This window comes from Botryllus schlosseri, chromosome 16 (assembly GCF_051294905.1).
Source record: "Botryllus schlosseri isolate E-star chromosome 16, Bs_hap1, whole genome shotgun sequence".
Taxonomy (NCBI): Eukaryota; Metazoa; Chordata; class Ascidiacea; order Stolidobranchia; family Styelidae; genus Botryllus; species Botryllus schlosseri.
Window position 1 is genome coordinate 22,286,497 of NC_137251.1, and position 21,388 is coordinate 22,307,884.

Sequence of the window (21,388 nt, forward strand, 5' to 3'; positions counted from 1 at the left end):
TCTCTAGGGATACTTTTGGCCGGCAAAAAAAATCAACTTTTCCCGAGGAAATTTTCGGACTTAGTCGTTTTTCCGGGGGTTCGGACTTAGAAAAAATCCGAGTATTGTCGAAAAATTTTTTTCTTCGATTTCGATTTCCCGCACATCGGCGGACTCGTGGGAGCCCGTAGACCGCCGCCAGCCACTTTTCCGGTCGCCAGGAGGCCGTACGAGAAAGAAAAATTTTCACCCTCGCTCTGGCATCAGGAGTCCATTTCCACTATCCCCGTAGCTCTAGGACGCACAGGAGCCGAGATACGAGTTTTTCGCGAATAGCTCGGCTCCTGTTCGGGCCAGACCCACGCGGGACCCCTCGTTGGAAGCGGCGCAGCGAGACGAATCCGGGAAAAAAAAAATTATCGAAATCGGAGCTACCGGAGCCGAGATATCTCCGGTTGAAGCGCGCCAAAATCGGACCTTTGACCGGCTCTGGAGGCCGAGCCGTTCGTCGGATCGGGGTGATTCCTTCGCGGGGCGTCTTCATACAGTGCGGGGAACGCGCCCGTGTGGTTTTTAGGCGAAAAATTTTTTTTTCGGACTTTAACTTTTTCACGACCTCGGCCCCGTGTTACAGTATGGCGATTTCGGACTTAGAAAAAATCCGACTAGGTCGAAAATTTTTTTTCTTCGATTTCGATTTCCCGCACATCGGCGGACTCGTGGGAGCCCGTAGACCGCCGCCAGCCACTTTTCCGGTCGCCAGGAGGCCGTACGAGGGAGAAAAATTTTCACCCTCGCTCTGGCATCAGGAGTCCATTTCCACTATCCCCGTAGCTCTAGGACGCACAGGAGCCGAGATACGAGTTTTTCGCGAATAGCTCGGCCCCTGTTCGGGCCAGACCCACGCGGGACCCCTCGTTGGAAGCGGCGCAGCGAGACGAATCCGGGAAAAAAAAAATTATCGAAATCGGAGCTGCCGGAGCCGAGATATCTCCGGTTAAAGCGCGCCAAAATCGGACCTTTGACCGGCTCTGGAGGCCGAACCGTTCGTCGGATCGGGACGATTCCTTCGCGGGGCGTCTTCGAACAGTGCGGGGAACGCGCCCGTGTGGTTTTTAGGTGAAAAAAAATTTTTTCGGACTTTAACTTTTTCACGACCTCGGCCCCGTGTTACAGTATGGGGATTTCGGACTTAGAAAAATTCCGACGAGGTCGAAAATTTTTTTTCTCCGATTTCGATTTCCCGCACACCGACGGACTCGTGGGAGCTCGTAGACCGCCGCTAGCCACTTTTCCGGGCGCCGGGAGGCCGTACGAGAAAGGAAAATTTTCACCCTCGCTCTGGCATCAGGAGTCCATTTCGACTATCCCCGTAGCTCTAGGACGCACAGGAGCCGAGATACGAGTTTTTCGCGAATAGCTCGGCCCCTGTTCGGGCCAGACCCACGCGGGACCCCTCGTTGGAAGCGGCGCAGCGAGACGAATCCGGGAAAAAAAAATTATCGAAATCGGAGCTACCGGAGCCGAGATATCTCCGGTTAAAGCGCGCCAAAATCGGACCTTTGACCGGCTCTGGAGGCCGAACCGTTCGTCGGATCGGGACGATTCCTTCGCGGGGCGTCTTCGAACAGTGCGGGGAACGCGCCCGTGTGGTTTTTAGGTGAAAAAAAATTTTTTCGGACTTTAACTTTTTCACGACCTCGGCCCCGTGTTACAGTATGGGGATTTCGGACTTAGAAAAAATCCGACATCGAGTTGAGAAAAAGTTAAAGTTCCGAGTGAATTCGGCCCCGGCCGAAAAAAGTTAGAGTCCGAGAAAATCTCGGACTTAGTCGTTTTTCGACCTCGCCCGCACTTTAACATGGGGCCCTACGGTAGGTCGGCCGGACTCGGTCCGATCGGCTCCAAACTTCGTGTGGGGCCTCTCGAGGGTGACTTTTGGCCGGCAAAAAAAGTCGACTTTTTCCGAGGAAGATTTCGGACTTGGTCGTTTTTCGACCTCGCCCGTACATTAACATGGGGCCCATACCTTAACATAGGCGGGCGCGCCAGACTTGCTCGGATCGGCTCCAAACTTCGTGTGGGGCCTCTCGTGGGTGACTTTTGGCCGGCAAAAAAAATCAACTTTTTCCGAGGAAGATTTCGGACTTAGTCGTTTTTCGACCTCGCCCATACCTTAACACTGGGCCCATACCTTAACATGGGCGAACCGCCTATACTTGCTCGGATCGGTTCCAAACTTCGTGTGCGGGGTCTCTAGGGATACTTTTGGCCGGCGGAAAAGATCGACTTTTTCCGAGGAAATTTTCGGACTTGGTCGTTTTTCGACCTCGCCCATACCTTAACACGGGGCCCATACCTTAACATGGGCGAACCGCCTATACTTGCTCGGATCGGTTCCAAACTTCGTGTGCGGGGTCTCTAGGGATACTTTTGGCCGGCGGAAAAGATCGACTTTTTCCGAGGAAATTTTCGGACTTAGTCGTTTTTCGACCTCGCCCATACCCTAACACAGGGCCCATACCTTAACATGGGCGGACCGCCTATACGTGCTCGGATCGGTTCCAAACTTCGTGTGCGGGGTCTCTAGGCGGGCTTTTGGCCGGCAAAAAAAATCAACTTTTCCCGAGGAAATTTTCGGACTTAGTCGTTTTTCGACCTCGCCCATACCTTAACACAGGGCCTATACCGTAACATGGGCGGACCGCCTATACTTGCTCGGATCGGTTCCAAACTTCGTGTGCGGGGTCTCTAGGCGGGCTTTTGGCCGGCAAAAAAAATCAACTTTTCCCGAGGAAATTTTCGGACTTAGTCGTTTTTCGACCTCGCCCATACCTTAACACAGGGCCCATACCTTAACATGGGCGAACCGCCTATACTTGCTCGGATCGGTTCCAAACTTCGTGTGCGGGGTCTCTAGGCGGGCTTTTGGCCGGCAAAAAAGTTCAACTTTTTCCGAGGAAATTTTCGGACTTGGTCGTTTTTCGACCTCGCCCATACCTTAACACAGGGCCCATACCTTAACACGGCGAAACGCCTATACTTGGTCGGATCGGCCCCAAACTTCGTGTGAGGGGTCCCGTGGGAGGCTTTTTCGAAAAGTTTTTTTTTTAATTATTTTTTATTTTTTCGGAAAAAAAATTTTATTTTTCGGGAAAAAAAATTTTTCTGGCCGGCGAAAATTTTCCGGCCCCCCGGCCCGGGTGCGACCCTGAAAAACGACTAAGTAGAAAAAAGTCACCAGGGTTTCCGAAAAAAAACTAATATAGGAAGGGGCGCGCGCCCGGCGCCTGACGGGAGGCCGGGCGCGAAACGTTGAATCTGCCGGCGAGAGGATGCGCCCGGCGCGGCGGAACTGATCCGTCGTCACCGGTTGGAGCGAAAGCATATGGGGGTGCGAAGCAAGCACTAATCACGGGTCGGAGCACCTCGAGTCGCGGGTTCAAACGTTGCGTGTCGCCAAGCGCTGCATAGAGCGAGCTTGCCCGGTATGCCGTAGACGGCGGGATATGGATGATAGTGACCCTACACCTGTCATACAGCCATGAGGCATACCGGATAGCGGACTCAATAAATGCAGCGCGGACGCGGCGCGTTGTACTTCGGGCCTCGCGGCCCAGACCCTTCCTACGTAGCGTCGCGGCGTCGCCGAGGAGTGAATCGGCCGTCGAGAAACCTTGGTCCGACAAATGCCTCGTGAACCGCTGGGCCTCGCGGCCCTTGCCTCCGGGAACGAACGAACGAAAGAGCGGGACGGCCCGCTATACAAACACGACGTCCTCGGTCCGCCGCGGCGGCTCCGGGCGCTTATCCGTGCATCGCGTCGCGGCAGAGCAGCGCCCGAGCCCCGGCGGCAGGCCTCGCGTCCGTCTCGGATTCGGTTCCGAGCGCGAGTGATTCTATTAAGCGGTGAACGGCGGGCGTCCGCGTCCCACGAGACGACGGCGGGCGACCCGAGAACGGTCCGACGATCGAGAGAGCGAAAGCGACGGGCGCCGTAGAGCGGCGGCGCCGGTGCCGATGAACGGCGGCACCACCTTGGTCCCGACGCCCGACCCCCGGCCCAGGGGCGGGCCTCGCAGTGCGCGAGAGATATCTGGTTGATCCTGCCAGTAGTGATATGCTTGTCTCAAAGATTAAGCCATGCAGGTGTAAGTACGAACTGAACGTAAAGTGAAACTGCGAACGGCTCATTAAATCAGTCTTGGTTTATTTGGTCCTTGCGAGAGCTAACGTGGATAACTGTGGCAATTCCAGAGCTAATACATGCGACCGAGCGCCGACTCCGGGAGGCGCGCTTTTATTGGTTCGAACCCGACCGGGCCCGCGAGGGCCCGTCTCTTTCGATGACTCTGGATAACCACGCGGATCGCACGCCTTCGCGGCGGCGACCTACCATTCAAGTGTCTGACCTATCAACTTTCGAAGGTAGGCTACGGGCTTACCTTTGTGATAACGGGTGACGGGGAATCAGGGTTCGATTCCGGAGAGGGAGCCTGAGAAACGGCTACCACATCCAAGGAAGGCAGCAGGCGCGCAAATTACCCATTCCCGACACGGGGAGGTAGTGACGAAAAATAACGATGCGGGACTCTAACGAGGCCCCGCAATCGGAATGAGTACATTCTAAAACTCTTGTCGAGTATCCATCGGAGGGCAAGTCTGGTGCCAGCAGCCGCGGTAATTCCAGCTCCGAAAGTGTATGCTAAAGTTGTTGCGGTTGAAAAGCTCGTAGTTGGATGTAGAGCGCGCGGCGCCGGTCCGTCGCAGGGCGTGCACCGGCGTCGCGGGTTCCGCCTGTCGGCGCCGCCCGCGGTGCTCTTGACCGGGTGCCGCGGGTCGGGCCGACGAGTTTACTTTGAAAAAATTAGAGTGTTCAAAGCAGGCCGCCCGCCTGCATAGTGTCGCATGGAATAACGGAATAGGACCTCGGTCTCGTTTCGTTGGCGTTCGCGGGAGCGAGGTAATGATTAAGAGGGACGGCCGGGGGCGTCCGTACTCTGCCGTCAGAGGTGAAATTCTTGGACCGGCGGAAGACGAGCAGCTGCGAAAGCGTTCGCCAAGAACGTTTTCTTTAATCAAGAGCGAAAGTCAGAGGTTCGAAGACGATCAGATACCGTCCTAGTTCTGACTATAAACGATGCCAACTGGCGATCGGCGGGCGTTACCATGACGACCTCGCCGGCAGCCTCCGGGAAACCAAAGTCTTTGGGTTCCGGGGGAAGTATGGTTGCAAAGCTGAAACTTAAAGGAATTGACGGAAGGGCACCACCAGGAGTGGAGCCTGCGGCTTAATTTGACTCAACACGGGGAAACTCACCCGGCCCGGACACGGGAAGGATTGACAGATTGACAGCTCTTTCTTGATTCTGTGGGTGGTGGTGCATGGCCGTTCTTAGTTGGTGGAGCGATTTGTCTGGTTAATTCCGATAACGAACGAGACTCTGGCATGCTAAATAGTTACGCGACCCTCGGCGGTCGGCGTCCAACTTCTTAGAGGGACTAGTGGCGTTTAGCCACACGAGATCGAGCAATAACAGGTCTGTGATGCCCTTAGATGTTCGGGGCCGCACGCGCGCTACACTGGACGGATCAGCGAGTGCGCCCGGGCCGAGAGGTCCGGGTAACCCGTTGAACCCCGTCCGTGATTGGGATAGGGCCTTGCAATTGTTGCCCTCGAACGAGGAATTCCCAGTAAGCGCGAGTCATCAGCTCGCGTTGATTACGTCCCTGCCCTTTGTACACACCGCCCGTCGCTACTACCGATTGAACGGTTTAGTGAGATCCTCGGACCGGCCCCGTCGCGTGCCCGGCGACGGGCGCGGCGGTGCGCCGGGAAGACGACCGAACTTGATCGTTTAGAGGAAGTAAAAGTCGTAACAAGGTTTCCGTAGGTGAACCTGCGGAAGGATCATTATCGTTGTCCGTGGGGTGCGAGGCCCCGTTGCTTTTTGATCTGGCGCCGTGTCCGCGAGGACTCGGCGTCGCGGCGCCCCGCGCTTGGGCGCCGCTCGTCGTGAACGAGACCGTCGTGACAGAGAAGGGCGGGCGCTCGACGGCGGGCCGGGGATGGCCGTCGTCGGGGCCCGCCTTCGGAGAGGGACCGAGACCGAACGCCTCTAGGTCGGTTCCCTCGGCGGCGTCGGCCTCGAGCGAGCCGGCGCCCGCGAATGACCGTGGTGAGCGAAGCGATGCGGAGTTGTCCTGAAAGCAAAGAGAGTACGACTCTCGACGGTGGATCACTAGGCTCGCGAGTCGATGAAGGACGCAGCTAAGTGCGAGAAGTAATGTGAATTGCAGAACACATTGAACGTCGATATTCCGAACGCAAATTGCGGCGTCGGGCAAATCCCGGCGCCGCGTCTGCCTCAGGGTCGGCGTGACGCGATGCGCGAGGCGGCTTTGGTAGGAGCCGCCCGCGGCCGAGACAAGCCTGGGAGTTTGGGCGTCGGGCCGCGAGGCCCGTCGCTCCGAGGTAGACCGGCGCGCGCCCGCGTCGGGGCCGGACCCGGTCGCTCCGCGACTCGGCCGCCGTTGCGATCGCGCCTCCGGGCGCGGTACTGGCGGTCGTGGCGCGGCGCGGCTTTGGGCGGTGCGGCTCCCGGCGAGGCGCGCGGCGGTGACCGGCGGCCGACGAGGCGCCGGCAGAGGTACGACTTCGACCTGAGTTCAGGCGAGGCTACCCGCTGAATTTAAGCATATTATTAAGCGGTGGAAAAGAAACCAACGGGGATTCCCCGAGTAACGGCGAGTGAAGCGGGATCCGTCCAGCGTCGAACCCGCGCGTTCTCGAAGCGCGCCGGAATGTGACGTAAGGAAGAGCCCCTGCGACGGCCGGCGGGCGCCGAAGTCCTTCTGATCGAGGCCTCTCCCCCGCGAGGGTGTCAGGCCCGCGAGGGCGCGCGCCGCCGCCGCTAAGGCCCTTCCCGGAGTCGGGTTGTTTGAGAATGCAGCCTGAAGCGGGTGGTAAACTCCATCTAAGACTGAATACGGTCGCGAGACCGATAGCGAACAAGTACCGTGAGGGAAAGTTGAAAAGCACTTTGAAGAGAGAGTTCAAAAGTACGTGAAACCGTCGAGAGGTAAACGGGAGGGCCCGTCCGGGCCCGGGCGGCTTTCAGTCGGGCGCGGAGGCGCGTCGCGGCGACGGGCGGAGGCGCGAGCCCCGTCCTCGTCGGGGCGCGCGTGACGCACCGGCGCACTAGCCGCGCGGGCGGGCCGCGACCGGCTCGCGGTCGGAGAGAAGCGCGCTCGGAAGGTGGCCGTCGCCCTCGCGGGCGGCGGTGTTACAGCCGGGCGCGCGGAACGCCGGCCGGGGGCCGAGGTGACGGCGCCGCGCGCGCCGCCTCTCCGGAGGCGGCGGGCGTTCGCGCGGCCCGGGCTGGCGTCGGGCGTCGGCGGTACCGTTCGCGGTGCCGGCGGCGGCCGCGTCGTCGGGGTCGGGCGTTCGCCTCGCGCACGGGGTCCGCGGTCGTGTCGGCCACCTTCCCGACCCGTCTTGAAACACGGACCAAGGAGTCTAACGCGAGCGCGAGTTGTCTGGCGGTACGAGACCCGAGAGCGAAAGGAAACTGAAGCGCGTCACGGACGCGCGAGGTCGGATCCGGCCCCCGCGCGGGGCCGCGAGCACGACCGGCCGACCGCCGCCGCGCAGTCGGGGCGGCCGAGCGAGAGCGTTCCCGTTGGGACCCGAAAGATGGTGAACTATGCCTGGGAAGGTCGAAGCCAGAGGAAACTCTGGTGGAGGACCGTAGCGATTCTAACGTGCAAATTGATCGTCCTACCTGGGTATAGGGGCGAAAGACTAATCGAACCGTCTAGTAGCTGGTTCCTTCCGAAGTTTCCCTCAGGATAGCTGGCGCTTTTTCGCAGTTTTATCTGGTAAAGCGAATGATTAGAGGGCTCGGGGACGAAACGTCCTCGACCTATTCTCAAACTTTAAATTGGTAAGAGGCCCCGCTCGCTCGGCCTGGAGCGGGGCGCGCACGAGCGCGACGAGAATGCGAGTGCCCAGTGGGCCACTCTTGGTAAGCAGGACTGGCGATGCGGGATGAACCGAACGCCGGGTTAAGGCGCCCGACGCGTACGCTCATCAGAGCCCACAAAAGGTGTTGCGCGATACAGACAGCAGGAAGGTGGCCACGGAAGTCGGAACCCGCTAAGGAGTGTGTAACAACTCACCTGCCGAATCGCGCAGCCCTGAAAATGGATGGCGCTGGAGCGTAGGGCCTATACCCGGCCGTCGACGCGGCGCGAGCCGCACCACGGCCCTAGGCGTCGACGAGTAGGAAGGGCGCGGCGGCGGGCGTCGAAGGGCGGAGCGCGAGCTCGCCTGGAGCAGCCGTCGGTGCAGATCTTGGTGGCAGTAGCAAATATTCAAACGAGAACTTTGAAGGTCGAAGTGGAGAAGGGTTCCATGTGAACAGCAGTTGAACGTGGGTCAGCCGACCCTAAGGCGCAAGCGAACGCAGTTTTCGATCGGGGGGCGTTGCTCGTCTTCGCCCCCGCCGAGGCCGAAAGGGAATCTGGTTAATATTCCCGAGCCCCGACGCGGAGATCGGCGCCGTCAGGCGCCCGACGCGGCGACGCAAACGAACTCGGAGACGCCGGCGTGAGTCCCGGGGAGAGTTATCTTTTCTTGGTAAGGAGCGGAGACCCTGGAATCGGTTCGCCCGGAGATAGGGTCGGAGGCTCCGTAAAGCGCCGCGTACCTCTGACTTTGACCGAACGACTCTAGGTCAAAGGCGACCGAGACCTACTGAGGAGGAGACTGACACCAAACGACTCTAGGTGGGATGTCCCCTCTGACTATGACCAAACGCCTCTAGGTCATAGGCCTGAAACCCCCCACCCACGGCGAGATACTCCGGCTGATGACTGGTTTACCGATGCGGAAGGTGGGGACGCCTCTAGCACTAGGATAGACCGAACGGTTTTAGGTCTGTCCTCTAACACCTGGTGTTAGGACCCGAAGGTAGGGCCTTTGGAAAGCCCCCCTTAGCAGCCTGCTGCTTAAATACGGATAGTTCCTCTGCCTAGTAGTCCTAACCATCGGCTTGGGTTCCGGCTGAAACACTGGTCCCCTGTTGCGGAAGGCAAGGCTCTACATGGAACACCCGTTAGCTGGGCGTTGGGTACCCACCCGATACCCTGGCAACCTCCCCTAACCTACCCGCCCCCAGGGGCCGGCCTGGTTCCGATGTGTCTCACCCACTGCGAAAGGTCCGCAAGGGGTGGGGACTCGGTCCCACGGTGCGGGCCCTTGGCGGAGGGTGGCTGTCCCCCCCCCGCCTATTTGTCGATTGTCGCCTGGTGCTTACCGAATGTTCTCTTCTTTTACAGTACTCTAGCTAGTTGTATCTGTATCTGAGAGTTATTCACGACAAAGAAAGCGAGAAGTTCAGCAAAGAGGAAGTACAGCAAGAATCCAGAGAAGTTAGCAATGGCCGCCGAGACTCCAGGGAGCTGTACCCCAGGGGGTGGATCTCGGGCTGTATTCCCGTGCGGGACCTGTGACCGGTCATTCAGTTCGCCCCAAGGCAGAGGGCAACACCGTAAACGGAGCCACTCGGTGGCGTTTGCGGCTGAAGCGATTGCGAAGATCGCGAACAAAAGGCGGCAGTGGTGCCGTGAGGAGGAGCAACTTTTGGCGGGGGCGGAGTTGCACCTGAAGTCTTCTGGCAGGAAGATCGACTACAAAGTCTTCGAGAGGGTACTCAACTTCACCCGGAGCATCGAGGCCATCCGGTGTCATAGAAAGGACAAGAAGTACAGAGAACTTGTGCTGCGGCTAGAATCCGAGGCGGCCAATAGCTCGGAAGGAAGGCAAACTGCCCCTAGCCCAGCGGGGGTGGATGCGGCAAATGGATCCACCACCCCAGGGCCCCTTCAGCAAGGGCCCGCAGGTTCAGGACGGCACGGCGCGACCAATAGGCCGAGTCATCCTAGCCCCCTTGAGGAAGGGGCGACTGTGCGAGGGGTATTGGGAGCGGCAAATGGACCCGAGCACCCCGGGGTGAACAGTGCGACCGAGGGGCTTGATCACCTTGTTCCTGAGGGTAGCAGGAACCCAACATTCACGAGCTCCGGGGCGGCAAATGGCCCGGAGCCCGAAGACCCCGCGGCCGGGGCGGCAATGGTCTCGTTTAGACGGGCGATGGGGGACGGCGAACCCCAAAGCTTGTACAGGTCGGCCGAAGCTCGAGATATCTGGGAGGAACGTCTACGTGAGACCCTATCTTCTCTGGAGCCTCGGGATCCCTTGGACCCCTTGGACCCTGGCGAGGAAGGCATCCTAGATCAGTTGGTTGCTGAACGTCCTCAGGGGGCGGCTCTGGCAGGAGTACTTACGGCGCACGCGGGTGATTTAATGGAACGCCTTGGGATCAGCATGCCGTCTAGCACCTGGGCTAAAAGGAAGCCCCCGCGGGAGGGGTTCCGATCGGAGAGATCCCTACGGAGGGATAGATACGCTATCGTACAGAGGTCGTACGGTAAGTCCAGGAAGGCGTGTGCGAGTCTGGTCCTAGGGGGTAGTTGGCGGAGTTCGGGGGCCCTGGGGCAACCGTCTCGGTCAGAGATGATCGCCTTCTGGCGCAAAATAATGAGTGTTGAGGCTGGAGCGGATAATAGACGGACGACCCCGAAAGGGCCAATCGACTGGGATCTGTTATCCGGGGTGACAGCAGAGGAGGTGACCTATGCTTTGCGAACCTCTCGCCCTTCGGCACCAGGACCGGACGGGATGACACTCGGATGCGTCAAGAAGCTATCCGTCAACTACCTTGTGAAGTTATTCAACCTGTGGATCTTAAACCGTGCCCTGCCTCTGCCGCTTCGCTCAGCCCGAACCGTGTTGGTTCCGAAAGTCAATAACCCCAAGTCTCCCGGTGAATACCGGCCGATTACCATCGGTCCGGTGCTCGTCCGGGTGTTCCACAAGGTGTTGGCTAAACGTCTCAGCATGAGCTTTAAACTAAATCCCATGCAGCGGGCCTTTCTCCCTACTGACGGCTGCGCGGAGAATGTGACGCTGCTTGACGCGATGATCACTCAGGCCAAGGCCAAGGGGTCCAACCTGTGTGTCGTCTTCCTCGACCTGAGGAAGGCGTTCGATTCCGTCAAGCACGACAGCATTCGAAGGGCGGCCCGACGAATGGGAGTTCCTGAGCCCCTCGTGGAGTACATTAGTAGTTGCTATGAGGGGGCAACGACCGATTTGTACGGGGAGCGCGTTGTCGTCACGCGAGGTGTTCGGCAGGGCGACCCCCTATCGCCGGTGTTGTTCAACGCGGTGATCGACGAGGCCTTGTGTAGGAATACCCCGCGAAGTCCGAAATCGAAGGTGGGGCCTTCCGGAGGCCGAAGGCGAAAAGTGCTGGGGGTATATACCCCGTCTGTAATTCCTGAGGTGGCAGTGCCCGGGACCGAACCGGATGCGCAGTTCGCTGCCATCATGCCTACGCGGGGTCAAGCTCGACCCACTTTGAGTAAACCGAGCACAAGTGAGGCGGCGCAGCTAGCAGATGCGAGCATGGGTATATGATTCGAGCATCTGCCGGAATGGCCAATGGGCCGGTGACCGCTGCCTCTATGATAGCCAAATGCCTCGTCATCTAATTAGTGACGCGCATGAATGGATTAACGAGATTCCCTCTGTCCCTGTCTGCTATCTGGCGAAACCACAGCCAAGGGAACGGGCTTGGCGGAATTAGCGGGGAAAGAAGACCCTGTTGAGCTTGACTCTAGTCCGACTTTGTGAAGAGACACGAGAGGCGTAGGATAAGTGGGAGGCGCCGCGAGGCGCCGCCGGTGAAATACCACTACTCTGGTCGTTTTTTCGCTCATTCAGTGAGGCGGGAGCGAGCCGGCGCGAAGCCGGCGTACGATTTTGGTCTTAAGCCCGCGGCCTCGGCGCCGCGGGCGACCCGCTCTGAAGACAGCGTCAGGCGGGGAGTTTGACTGGGGCGGTACATCTGTCAAAGAGTAACGCAGGTGTCCTAAGGCGAGCTCGGCGAGGACGGAAACCTCGCGTGGAGCAAAAGGGCAAAAGCTCGCTTGATCCGGATTTTCAGTATGAATACGGACCGCGAAAGCGCGGCCTATCGATCCTTCAGCGCTCGCGAGTTTCGAGCTGGAGGTGACAGAAAAGTTACCACAGGGATCATTTTCGCGAGTTCCCGACGTTCCCGTGCAACCACTCCCACCCGCCCCTAGTGGCGGGATGACTGACTTATCTTGCCATGGGATGGCTATTGGGCCGGAGTAGGTGGCCCGCGAACTCTGACCGAAACATTTTGATCGATTCCCGACGGTTCGCTTCGGCGGCCGTTCGGGTCTCTTTTTTTTGCGCAAAGTCTGACCGAAACATTTTGATCGATTCCCGGCGGTTCGTTTCGGCGGCCGCTCGGGTCTCTTTTTTTTCGCCAAGTCTGACCGAAACATTTTGATCGATTCCCGGCGGCTCGCTTCGGCGGCAGGTCGGGTCTCTTTTTTTCGCCAAGTTTTTTTTCGAGGTCGGAAGGCCCTGACTATCTTTCATGACAAGTCTGACGACGAGGAAGTCAAAGACGAAAACACGAAACGGCATTACAAGTTTATATTTGAATTCACGAAAGCGAACGGGAAACGGGAGACGGATACGACAGTAAATAACGAACGATCGACGCATGGTCGCGAATCCATCTCTGCCTGAAAAGAAAAGATTCGAGTAAGCGACAGAGCAAAAACTGAATAGGTTTCAGCACGTATCAGCCGCGAGTACGCGTTACCGATTCTGCCACGGGGAGGCTCGTGCACGTACCGTAAACGCATTGAGAATCACCTAACTAACGAAAGGAAAATATGAAAAGGAAAACGAACAAGAAACGGCTAAGCGGCAAAAGTAACGTTATCGAAATGACACGTCAGCGGAGGCACCATGAACAAAATGTCTTCCGAACGCTTCACACGAGACAACGCCACGTACGCACAGCCCGGTGGAACACGCGTCCGATCAAACCAGACGACCACTTTGTTCAAAGTCTGTCCCTGCACCTTGTGAATGGTAGAGGCGTACGCGAGAGCGAATGGATAGTAAACACCCTTAGGGGATCGAACAGGATAAACGCGGACAATAGTTCCACACGGGATCTCGACAAGAACGGTCTTGCCGACGGTAGACAAGACGACACCACGCTGGCCGTTCACGTACGATCTCGATTTGTGGCGATTCTCAGTGAGGACAACTCGCATACCGACATACACCGGTTCTGGTACACCGTCGCAGGTGGGGCACCGCCCATTCAGTTCGGGTAAATCGTCCGCAAATATCTCGTCCCTGACGAGAACGTTGTACCTGCGCACAGAAGCGTTCGTAAAAGCGATCACCAAATGATCCGGATACGAGGACCGAACGGAAGACAGATCCTCATCGGTCGCGTAATCCGTTTCGAACAGAACTTTCCCGTCCGCGAAAGTGGCAAGCTGGAACTCGGAAGGCCGACCGTGGCGACAAAGAGAGAGGAACCGTTGTAAAACCTGATCGGACGTCCTGTATTGATGCAGAAGCGTCGTCCGTTCGCACTGGGACATGAGAGACCGGTTCGAGAACATGCTGCCAGTGATTCCATCCTGTTCCACCGGTTGTAGCTGCCGCTGATCGCCGAAGAACGCTACAACGGCGTCCGGAGCAGCGTTGCGCAAAGACATGTAAATATGATCGGAATGGCGCCGCGAAATCATGGAAATCTCGTCTATCACTATCAGATCAAATTCACGCAATCGCCAGTTCACCTTGGTTACTCGTGAACCCTCTTCACCGACATTGATGAGGAAAGCGGCGTGAACGGTTTCACACGTGACGTCGCGTCCTAGCTTGGCCTTGTAGGTAGACACAAGCAGCCCGGTCGGCGCGACGACCAACACACGTGCAGCTTCTTCCTGGGAAAGAACGACAACACGAACCAGACACAAGGACTTCCCCGTCCCGTGCGGTCCGCACAACAGACGGTAAGGTCGACGGTCCGCGTCGACGGGAAAATCCGCTTGGATCTCGTCACTCGTTCGCGCACGAACATCGGAAACGACCTGGTCGACGAAAACGGACTGAATCGGAGACAGCGCAACGCGAAGCGACACGTCCAGCGGCGGGTCTTCCAGTTGCGCGTTTGTGAAAGTCCCGTTAACGTACCCGTTCCAAACCTGAAAGTAACTGGCCACGCACGCCACCAAAGTGACGGCAAAATGCGTCCGGTCACCGCGCACACTGCACAGTTCCAAAACACTGTCCCTGTTCGACCAAAACTCTGCTCTGTTGGCGATGGCGAACGAAAACATGCGGAGTTCCGACGGTAAGGTCGCGTAGGCATCATGGTAGAGGTCCTCCAAGCTACGGAACGGCGTCGTCATCAGCGCATCCTGAAAAAAGTACACGTCGTTCATGACCGACACGAACTTGAGGCCCAACAAAACAGGACGCGTCGCCCGGCGTTTGTGAGCGCGGGAACCACGAGTGACAGTGTAGTGGCGGAGGAACTCGGTAACCGTCATTTGTTCGTCCGAAGGGAACCGAGACAAATACGCTTTGATGACGTCGTCATCGCAGGAGCGCTCGAGCGTCGGAACAAGGTATCGCTTGGTATCGGCAGGGGTATAAGCCATCCTGATATCCGCGAGAGCCATCACCATTTCTGGCTCCGCCGGAGACAGACACGATATGTATCTGGACGCCAGAGCGTGTGCGGCAACGGAACTGAAAAGAATGTCACGGGGGACCGAGTGATCCGAAAACTTTGCCACATAACCAGCAATGTACTTGAGCAGAAGTCCCCTACCGTCACTAAATTGAACGTCCATCGAGCAACGCAGGCATTCGACTATCGCATGAGAGTAAATCCTGAGATTGAGAGAATGGGCTCGAGGCGATCGTTGCAAGAGTACAACCGGACGGTCTTCGAGAACTTCAACAGAAGTCGGATCCGAGCGCACGTCTATACCCGGCACCTCAGAACGACTCTTCTGCGTGTTGTAAATTAACGCAGCAAATTCGCTGTCGCCATCGGGCAAATCCGCCGAAATACGCGAGTTGTCAAACAGCGCAAGGTCGCGCAGCCAAGCAATATAGTGCACGTGCAAAGTCCCGCGTCGTTGGAATTCGAACCTGAAGGCAAAATGCGAACGATTAATCCCGCACAGGCTATCGCCAATCGACACACCTGTAGAAGAAGGTAACGACATTCGAGTCGCCGGAAGCCGCGTTACCAAAAAGGTTGCTTCTCCAACGCGCTCGGCCTCCTATCCCGGACACGTATCCGCGCAGCACTTGCTCCAGCACGTGCGCCAAATTCACCGTCTCCAACGCAGCGCACTGCGTCGGCCCGCATCCAAGCCCGGACATCCTGTCCCTAATGTCAGCGGCGTAAGGGAACGTCCACTCATACGGGCTGATTGTCAGGAAGACATGCGGAAATCCGTACTGGCGCACAGCGTCAAGCACGTAAGCAAGCTGCCACTCCCAGAATGTCGGCGTGAATTGCTTAGAATCGAGTGCACGCGCCGGAGAGCACGTCAAGGCACCAGCAACCGTGACCGCGCCTGTCACCGTCTTGTACATCCACCTACAGGCAAAGTAACAGAGGTGAACAGCGTAGCTATGAATAAGCGACAAGACTCACCGATCATATTGAAACCGCAGCAGCGGATAGGTGGCCGCATAATCGACGACACCGCAAAGAAGTTTCAAGGTGAACGACACCTTGGCGCTCTGACGGTGACCGGTATCCGTTATACCAGTCTCGCAAAAGTGCCTGAACGGATAGAGCAAAGGCCATATGGCGGTCTCAACGAATATGAAATTGAAAAGCTGAAGAAAATTCAACCGTTCCGGTAAATGACCCCCGTCAAACCGCTCGCACAACGCGCCGTAATGACTGTTGTCGGACGCACGCAGAAACTCGTAAGCTGCTTTGACCGCGGCCTGTCGAATCGGATCACGTATGCCTTCGATGCGTGACGCTGGCGAATCAGATCGTAATATTGCGTAAACGGGCCCGTCTTTCACGCGATATCCGTGTTGCCGCACAGTCACTACGCCGTATCCTAATCGATAAAGGGAAAGGATATCCTGCTCGTCAGGCGACAAACCTCGCAAGACTTCGGGCCACTCGTCCAAGCGAGGCACGCGATACGTGTTCGACGAACACCGGCAACGTAGAGCAGCAGCACGTCCACCGCGAAACGAACTCTCAGTCAACACGTGCCGGAGCAAGGATCCGCACGTGCGGCAAGTGGCGAAGGCTCGCGTAAGCGCCCACCTTGAAAGCCGTCCACCGTCGAGAACGTTGATATCGGCAGGAGATCTTTCCTCGAAGACGTCGTCCCGAAAGAACTCGGCCGCCTGTTCCGAACGTCGTGCCAACCTCCGAGCCAAGCGATCTAGAGACACAGCCAAACGCTCGTCACGCTTGAAAACAAAAGGAATAGATAAGCGTAGTTCGCACCGACGATGAAGGTATCACATACCTCAGGATAGCGTAAGACGGTGCCGACGAGATTTGAATCAATCGACTGTTGCATTGAAATAGATACCAATCAGAACAGGTTAATAATCTCTGCACAAAGAAAAACAAAGAGTGATTACCAGCAAACGATCGTGAAACTTTAAACGTGCGTGCAAATACGGCAACCTAGGATAATACGCAAACCGAACGAATTACGCCTAACCGACCACGGCGGTTCATAAACGTTCATACACGTTCGACACGACAGCCGATAACATTAGGCACAGTCAGCGAAAGACATCCAACCGGACACGAAACACAGCAAATGTTGTAAATAAACGGCAGCATACAGTCCGATGCACACAACATTCATTGTCAATTTTCCGCCGGATTATCCTGCTGGTCGTCCCGCGCACATTTTGAAGGTTGAGCGTTTGCGTTCTTCTTCTTCTTATTCGCACGCGCCCGTCTTTTTTGAGTCCGACCCGCAGAAACGGGCGGAGCTCCTTCACCACGTGACGGGCCCGGTTCATCCTCGACCACATCCGGGAGCGGTTCGGTATTAACTCGGCTCGCCTCGGCGACACTCTCCGAAGGCTTCTTGCCGCGAGCAGTGACGGTCTTACTGGTAGCGGGCTCCTCTTCATCCGGATCTTCTGGTTCAGAGGGCTTTGAAGGCTTCTTGCCTCGAACAGAGACGCTCCTACTGGTACAAGGCTCATCTTCATCCGGATCCTCTCGTCCAGAGGGCTTCGAAGGCTTCTTGCCTCGAACACGGACAGTCCTATGAGCGGTCGGCTGGTCCACGTCATCCGAATCGTCCCGTCTGGCACGTTTCGAACGCTTCGAGCGCTTCGCACGCTTGGCGCCCCGAACACGCGCAGCCTTGCTAGTGGACGGCTCGTCCTCGTCACCCGAATCCTCCGGTTCGGTTCGCTTCGAACGCTTCGACCGCTTAGAACGCTTTTTGCTGTTAAATTCGGAGTTGCGCGGACGCGCGGGAGGTGTCGAATCACCCGAATCCACTTCGCTTTCGGTGATCGATACCGAGTCACTCGATCCGCGAGCCCGGGAACCCCTCGCGACCTTCCTGCGACGGCGCGGCGACGAAGACAACGAAGTAACGGACGAGCTGTCACTCCGTTGACGACGCCTCGGTACAGGAGCGCGACCTCGTCTAGCCGGTCGCTGTTCTCCTTCGTCTTCCTCGTCGTGCTCAACAGCGAATCGCATCAGTCCCCGCCCGACCTCGTTGTCCACCTCCTGATTTACCGGCTTACCACGTTTCTTTTTCCCGATATACGCCGCATTGCATAAGTTTGCGAAGGTGGGCTTCTTCTTGAAGGCTTTCGTTCGCACGTTCAGTACGGTCTTCTTGTTGAGACCCTGCAAGTCCGTCATGCACGCGCTCATTACGCGAATCTGGGCGCCGAGCTGTGTTAATCCGGCTCCAACCGTCAACATGGTACGCGTATACTCCTCCAAGAACGCCGCATCGCTCTCGGTGTCTTCCTCACCGTCTTTTACGACAAGGCCCCTCACAGTTTCCATGGCATCCGTCACCTCTTCGCGGCTCATCGTTAATTTAAAGTGTGGGTTTTCTTTGCGGTGCCAAAATGGGATCGTCGCATCCATCAGGGCGTCTTTTATGCGCTTAAACCTCGCCTTTAACGTCGGGTTGACCAACGTCTTTAGATCCCTGCTTGGCTGCACCGTTTTGAACAGAGTATCGGCAACCTCGCTTAACGCATATTCGGGACGTACCGTCCATTCGCAATTGACCGGTCTTATGTTGTATATACACGACGTATTATCAGTCGCGTCGTGGTGAGTGGCTGCTCCGTAGGGTCGTACAAAATCCTTCGGAAACTGACATGTATAATTGACACCCTCTCCTGGTTTCTTCTTATAAGCTCCTTTGTAAGACATTGCGATACGCGAGACGCTACTACCTCAACAGGAAAAGAGTGAATGAGACGTGACACGCCTTAGCTGACTCAACGAGAGATAGCTGAAGAGGTAACAGGTGAAAGGTCAAAGGTAGGGACACGTCGGTCATACGAGAGAGAAACTCGTCCGACCGGAACACCGACGATCCGTGAACACACACGTCGACCAATGAGCGCCCGTTCGCATGGCGTGATCTGAATCTTGTGCAGTTCAACGGTTCATTCTGGTTCGAACGGCACGGATGCGACAGCAACCTCGTGACAAGTCGCGCAAACGAGAAGTTCGTTAGAGCAAGACGCAGCATATGACATCCAACGAGACGGCAGGTTACTGTTTCGAGTGCGGCGCACTAACAAGCCAAACCGTTCAATGTGTCACCAGGTAAGAAACACCAGCGTACGATCAGACGACGGTCATATATACCTTACTTGCAACAGCTGGGGAACGGTCGCCAAGTGCATGACATGTTCCGAGGTCGTACGGAGAACGTCGCCCGAAGCATCACCAGGCACACTCGAAATCCCTTGTGCCCAGGGTCCTCCATCTGCAAAACGATATAAGAAACCCAAGCGTGAGACAGTCGAACTCAGCAACATGGAAGACCACACGCAATGGACCGACCGTCTCTTCGAAGATCTATTAAGGTACACGTCGCAAGACGACTCCGCAACGGACGACGAGCATGACAAGAAGTACACCAACGCGCCAAAATGCGTCGCTTTATGGTGTCGAACAGCATCCGATTGCGGTTAATAAACTTTTCCAAGACATTATTGTGTGTTTTCGTTCGCTGTCTAACTAGATATGCATCACAATTAGTCAGGCAAACGGGACAGTCGCACACGCGTTTTATTGATCGACACACAACGTATATCGCGACGACATAGATAAATCGTGTTCATCCTTCGAGTCGATCAATATTAGTCAGAGACACGCGATTACGCATGGCACCCCTCATGAATGTCATCATCAGCCTTTGGTGGTTGTAATACGAGGGATATCTGTTGAACCTTGCCAAATGTTCTTCGATTGGTATCTCAGGAAAAATAGTTCGCAGCGAGGCGACAACTTCGTTGACGAAATCCACAGTCGACTTTGGCAGCATCATCAGTGTCAGCGCGGTATTGGGTTGTACGCTCATGATACACGACTACAACAGGTATGATATTGTTCAGCTGAAAAAAACGAACAGGATTAAACGATCGTCAACACCAGACAGAATAAACAATCAGAGTACACGCAAGAGAAAAAAAAAGTATAAACAATCAGAGTACACGCAAGAGAAAAAAAAAGTTGAAGTACACGTGATAACAAGCACGTTTCAATGTTTATTCGCACGGCGACGGCGTGCCGCAAGTCTTTTTTTTTGCTTCCTCGACAACGTCACGCCGGTCTTCATTAGCGACAGTTGTCGCCTGGCCTCATGCTCGGCCTCGCGCTTTTCTTTGGAAATGGCTTTGTCTTCTTCGATCGCCTTCAGTCGCAACCGTTTTGCCTCCTTTCGACGTTTCTTCCTGTCGTTTTTGCCTGCGGAAGCCTTTATCGCCTTGACCGGGGTCCCGTGTGGCACCCGGCCTTGATTGGCCGCGTCGTCTTTGACCGACTTTTCTTCGTTGACAACTCGAGGCATGATGACGTCTTGACCAGGTGACATCCAGAACGGAATGAATGCCGACAAACCGATCACCGACGAAGAAAAGAGAAAAAGGAAAAAATGGAAAGGAAAAAGGCAAGTCAGGTTCGGAGGTCAACGGTCACGGCCGACCGCGCACGTCACTCATCACGAAACACATCGCCGCTTCGCACCGCCACATCGAAGAGGCATGAAAAAAAAAGGCCGACCCGTGCCGAAAGCACGGATCGACCACTCCCGACCACGGGAATCTTTTCCTCGCAAATGACCTGAAAAACATGTTAGGAATTGCACGCTTACCCCTCACGCCAAGCCGAGTCCCCCGTCCAACACACATCTGTAACGACAAAAGGAAACGGTGGAATGTTTGTCCTACCGTACGGTGCTTCAGACACTCACGTGACATCGCCGCGATTGCTCCCCATACCGCCTACACGCTCCACGATACGGCTTCGCAATGCACGGAAAGGCAACCCAAACCGCCACCGCGACGGTCCCCCACACCAACGCAGCCCACGTCAGGGTCGATAACCTCATGGTGGACAAAGGACAACAAAGCGATGGTTCCCCACACCAACGCTACCCACGTCAGGGTCGATCACCTCATGGTGGACAAAGGACAACACGGCGATGGTTCCCCACACCAACGCAACCCACGTCAGGGTATATATGCTCAAGGAAGACAAAGACGACACAGCGATGGCCCCCTCACCGCCGATAAGCTCAACAGATTCTGCCTCGTTCCAGACCGTATCAGAGTCGCAAGGCCCACAGCGGGACTCAGGCGCCACGATGCCGCGTCGCAATGCACGGATAGGCAACCCAAAGCGCCACCCGGGACAGAGGACCCAGCGCACGGTAGACAAAGTACAACACGGCGATGGTTCCCCAGACCAACGCAACCCACGTCAGGGTCGATCACCTCATGGTGGACAAAGGACAACACGGCGATGGTTCCCCACACCAACGCAACCCACGTCAGGGTCGATCACCTCATGGTGGACAAAGGACAACACGGCGATGGTTCCCCACACCAACGCAACCCACGTCAGCGTATATATGCTCAAGGTAGACAAGGACGACACAGCGAAGGTTCCCACACCAACGCAACCCTCGCCGGGGTTCACATGCTCACGTTAGACTAGGACAACACACGCGCACGCCTCCGCTGCAAAGCGACATTGTTTACCACACGTTCGCAACGTCGCAAAACAGCTTCGGCGTCACGTGCCGACATCCCACCGGTTTGACTTTAGACCGCCGCGACCGTATCCGACGAGCTATGTGGAGCTCGCCAGCCAACAGCATCGCGTGCAGGGTTCATCCGGCAGGACACCCGACCCGAAGG

At 56.7% G+C, this 21,388-nt stretch overlaps 1 protein-coding gene, 2 non-coding genes and 1 pseudogene across 3 annotated transcripts; all 4 read left to right on the plus strand.

The window, feature by feature from the left end:
- Positions 1-4,072: 4,072 nt before the first annotated feature.
- Positions 4,073-5,896, plus strand: LOC145459536 (small subunit ribosomal RNA). The gene has a single exon (XR_013921456.1). It is a non-coding gene; the product is annotated as a small subunit ribosomal RNA (ribosomal RNA).
- A 306-nt stretch (positions 5,897-6,202) lies between these two features.
- LOC145459534 (5.8S ribosomal RNA) lies at positions 6,203-6,356 on the plus strand. Its single transcript, XR_013921454.1, has one exon. It is a non-coding gene; the product is annotated as a 5.8S ribosomal RNA (ribosomal RNA).
- A 282-nt stretch (positions 6,357-6,638) lies between these two features.
- LOC145459538 (large subunit ribosomal RNA) lies at positions 6,639-12,232 on the plus strand (annotated as a pseudogene).
- A 6,407-nt stretch (positions 12,233-18,639) lies between these two features.
- Positions 18,640-19,160, plus strand: LOC145458340 (uncharacterized). The gene is made up of 2 exons (XM_080336676.1): positions 18,640-18,788; positions 18,845-19,160. The coding sequence occupies exons 1-2, from the start codon at positions 18,712-18,714 to the stop codon at positions 19,158-19,160; spliced, it is 393 nt and encodes a 130-aa protein (XP_080192802.1). The 5' UTR covers positions 18,640-18,711.
- Positions 19,161-21,388: the final 2,228 nt, after the last annotated feature.